Below are 4,248 nucleotides of genomic sequence, written 5' to 3'. Positions count from 1 at the left end.
TGGTGGGGAGCAGGGACCTGTTCCCTGCTCTGTCCCGGGATGAGATCCTTCTCCCAGGATAAGCCGCCCACCCTGGGGGTTTGGGGATGCTCAAGAGGAGGGTCGCTGCTGCACTGGTTGATTTTTCTCTCCTTGCTAATTATTTAAGCACCTTTTCCCTCATACGCAGCAGCTAGAGGACAAAAACGCAACAGAAATACCTCTGGTGTCGGCTGCTATACGGGATTGAAAGGCAGAGAGCAACCCCAGCAAGGTCTTAGATTAGCTCAAATCTTTAATTAGAAAAATAGACACAATTTTCTAATAGTTCTGATAGGGCTGCTTTTTTTTTTTTGCAAACAGGAAAATAATAATAATAACAACATCACCTTTCCAAAGGGACCATTACGCACCAGTTGCTGGAGCCCCGGTGGCATCTCTCTCCTTCAGGAGAAAGGACCGGTGCAGCCGCAGCCCCGACCGTGCCGTCCAGTAAACAACCGGTCGGGAGCATCATGTAAAGTGCTGGCAGGTGAAATCACAGTCAGGTCGCTACAAATGCAGGATGTCCATGGGTTTGGGTATTAAAAAAAAACCAGAAAACATCTTGGTGGTGATTTCTTTCTGTACATGGTTTGTTTTTTTTTTTTTCCCTTTCCCGTCCTTGGAACAGGAGCTATAAAAATGACTCAGTCCCTGCAGTTTGGAGATGGCTCCGGGTGGCCGGAGCTGCCACATCCCACCTCCGCAGCGAGCGGTCCAGCGCCGCGGCATCGCCTCTGCGTCCCGCGTGCTCCTCTCCTCCCTGGCCCAGCCCGATCTGCCGTCATCTTCTCCGGGGCCACCCCAGGAGGGTATTCCCACCCCGGCTCTCCCGTGAGATGCTCGGGGGGACCTCGGGAAACGCCGTCTCCCAGTGTTCAGGTTGGGCTTTCACAGTGTCCCGAAGGAGAGACCCACCGAGAAGAACCCCAAACCTTTGAGCTTCTCCTCGGTCCGGGCTTTCTGCTTCAGGTGGACCTTGCTGTGGCGCTTCTTCTCGTCGCTCCTGGCGAAGCGGCGGCCACAGGTGTCACAGGAGAAGGGCTTCTCGCCGGTGTGGGTGCGGATGTGGGTGGTGAGGTGGTCACTGCGGCTGAAGTTCCTCAGGCAGATGCGGCACTGGAAGGGTTTGTGGCCCGTATGGATGCGGAGGTGCCTGTTGAGCTCATCGGAGCGGGCGAAGCTCCGGATGCAGTTCTCCACCGGGCAGGCGAAAGCCTTCTCATGGGGTTTTGGGCAGAAGCATTTGGAAGAGCACTTGGTCCGGCGGGTCTTCTTCTTGGGCTCGGCCAAGGCAGGAGGGTTGGCGGGCAGCAGGGAAGGGAGGGAGGAAGAGGTGGGGTGGCCCAAAAAGTCCGTGGGGGGGACAGAGGGTGAGGGGTGAGGATGGAGGAGGTCGGCAGAGCTCATCAGACCCGGGAGCACTTCAGGCTGGGCCAAGGAGGTGTCGAACTCCGGCATTAACGGAGGAGGGAGGTTGTGGATCTTGGTGTCGGCAAAGTCCCCGCGGGCCGGGAAGTTTTCTGGCTCGCAGCCGAAGCCCAGATGGGTGCCGAAGCAGGCAGCGTCCTCCGCCAGGCTGCTGAGCTCCGACTGGCAGCTGACGGACAAGACGCTCTCCATCTTGGAGCCCAGCGGGTGGAACAGCCCCTGGCCGCTCTCCCCAGCCGGGAAGGCTTCAGGAGAATGGTAGCCAGCAGGCAGGTAGGCCTGATGCTGGGTGACAGGCTCCCACTGGGCACAGGAGGCTTTAAATTTGTCCAGGGGTGGGGAATCAGAGGGCAGCTTGATGTCCTGCTTGTTGTCCAGGAGCTTGGGCTGGAAGAAGCACTGTGAGGTGTTTCCTAAGGTGGGTTGAGCCTGGAGGGGTTGAGCACCCTCCGCCGTGGGGAAGCTGCCGTAGCCCTGCTCCGGGAAGGGGGCTTGGGGGGATCCGTTCATTTCGGGCTGGCAGGCGGCGTAAAGGTCCAGCTGGCTCTGAGCCGCCTCGGGACAGGGGTAAAGAGCATCCAGGTGCCTTTGGTGGCTCTCGGAGGAGGCGAAGGGGGAGATGCCCAGGATCCCCGACATCAGGTTGAAGAGGGATTCCTGGTCCTGGGGATGCTCCGGTACCGCCTTGATGAAGAAGCTGCCGGTGTAGCTGAGCGAAGGAGAGGGCTGGCTGCCCAGGAGGGAGTAATCCACCGCCCCGCCGCCCATCGGGGTGCCCAGCAGCTCACCTGGGGAGGCAGAGGGGACGGTGGTTAGAGGGACGGAGGGATGCAGAGATGGGGGGGGGGGGGGGCGGGTTACGGGGGAACAGCGGGAGGCTGATGTTGCGTCACTGCGAGGTCCCCGTCTTAGCCGGGTCCCTGGGACCGCACAGCGAGCCCTGAGCTTCACCCCGCTTGCCCAGAAGGACCCCCCAGGATCCCCACCCTGGGCTAGCGGGGGGCTATGGAACCCCCCAGCCCGGGGCTGGGAGAAGAGGAGAGGGAAGATGCCCGATTCCTGGCTGCAGCTATCACTCCCAGCGGGGTCCCTCATCCCTGCCCAGCTCCCCCCTGCCCTTACCTCCGAGGAAATCCGCCTCTGCCAGAAGTTGCTGCTCAGGTTGCCCCAAGCCCTGCAGGTCTCCGGTTTTCATCTCGCAGCTCTCCTCGTACTTGGAGTAAAGCGGGTCCGGGCAGGAGAAATCCATAACGTTGAGCATCTCCCCTGAAGGCACGGCCGGAGCGGCGGGGCCGGGCTGGGGCGAACCGGGGGATGGCTCAGGGAGAGCCGGGGGATGCTGCGGGGGTGCCCGGGCCGAGCCGAGCCGGGGGATGCTGCGGGGGGGCCCGGGCCGAGCCGGGGGATGCTCGGGTTAGGTGCCAGGGACCGGGGTGCCTGGGGCAATCCGAGTGATGCTCGGGGTTGGGTGCCGGGAGCGATCCGGGGGTGCTGTGCCCCGGGGGAGGGGGGGTGGGGGTGGAGTCGCGGGGGGGGGGGGGGGCAGGTCCCGCGGGGAGGGGGGCGCAGGCAGGGGCAGGCAGGGGCAGGCAGGGGCAGGCAGCAGCGGCAGCCCGTGCGAACACCCGGCTCTCCCTCCCCGCCGCCCCCTTTATAGCTGCAGCGGGGCTGCTCCGACCTTCCGCCGCAGCCATTTCTGGAGTCCCCAGTGAGGCCGCCGTGACGTAAATGCCCATATATGGACTCAGGATGTAGGCTAGGGAGTCCCAATAAGGAAATCTCTCCCGTGACGCGCTGCCCCCTCCCTCCCCCTCCCCCTCCTTTCCCCTCCCCCTTTTCTCTCCCTCTGTGGGTTTTTTTTCCCCCCTCCCCTCCTTCCATCTCTCTCTTTTTAACTAATAATCGCGATATTTTTAACAAATCGCTGCAGGGCCCGCGGCTGCTGCTCTGTGTGTGTGTGCACAGCACCCCCCCCCCCCTCCCCTCGCATCCCTGCCCGCATCCCCCCCCCCCCCATCGCACCTTCTGCATCAACACACCCAGGCACATGCATGTGCACACACGCGTGTGCAAGCACAAGCGTGTGCACGCAGCCTTTTGCTTTCCACCAGGTTCAGCTTTGCCCCTGCAGTTCCCACGGCTGGGCCGGGGGGGGTGGTGGATGCTGGGCACCCCTCCGGATCCGGCCCTTGCGCCGCAGCAATGCACTGGGGCTTTGGCTCCCCTCCCAACGTGGGCTGCTGTTCTTCCAGATTTACATCTCCCCAGGCTCTTATTCGCCTTATGCTATTTTTTCCCTGTGAATGCCTTTTGTTGCTCTTGTTCCTTCTAGAAGCGTGAAAGGTGCTGGGTTTGCTATTCCCCCCCCCCCTTCCCTTCTTTCCATTCCTGATTTTGCAATACTTTCTGCTGGCATTTCGTATTTGCTTTGATTTGGAGCCGTGAAGTGGATGCCGGCTCCTCCTGTGATCTAGCAAACGGCCAAAAAGAGAAGGCAAACGCTGCAGCCAGCTCCCTCGCCGCGTTTCAGTCATCCGAGTTCATGGCTCCCACCCAGGCTGGCGTGCGATAGGCACGGATTTGGGCTGGGAGAGGGCAGATCCATGCTGCAAATCCCACCGGCTCGTCGAAGGGGGATGTTTTAGGAGCGGACTCAACACAAGCAGTGATTGGGAAGGATGCTGGCAGTGCTTTCTCCCCTGCCGCAGTGCCCTGAGCATCCTCCCGACCCCCTCCAGCTGCTGCGGTGGGGTGAAGCCTCCAGTGAAGCAAGGCTGGAGGCTGTTGCTTTCCCTG

General features: G+C 61.5%; 1 protein-coding gene across 1 annotated transcript; it reads right to left on the bottom strand.

Annotated features, from left to right (window-relative positions):
• Window positions 1-331: 331 nt before the first annotated feature.
• On the bottom strand, window positions 332-3,079 carry EGR4 (early growth response 4). Its single transcript, XM_075750764.1, has 2 exons — window positions 2,575-3,079; window positions 332-2,240 (listed from the first exon to the last, which is right to left on the bottom strand). Exons 1-2 carry the CDS (start codon window positions 2,711-2,713, stop codon window positions 913-915), a joined length of 1,467 nt encoding a protein of 488 aa, XP_075606879.1. The 5' UTR covers window positions 2,714-3,079; the 3' UTR covers window positions 332-912.
• Window positions 3,080-4,248: the final 1,169 nt, after the last annotated feature.

This window comes from Balearica regulorum, chromosome 4, assembly GCF_011004875.1.
Source record: "Balearica regulorum gibbericeps isolate bBalReg1 chromosome 4, bBalReg1.pri, whole genome shotgun sequence".
In the NCBI taxonomy this organism is placed as follows: domain Eukaryota; kingdom Metazoa; phylum Chordata; class Aves; order Gruiformes; family Gruidae; genus Balearica; species Balearica regulorum.
This window is presented reverse-complemented; position numbering and strand designations above follow the sequence as displayed.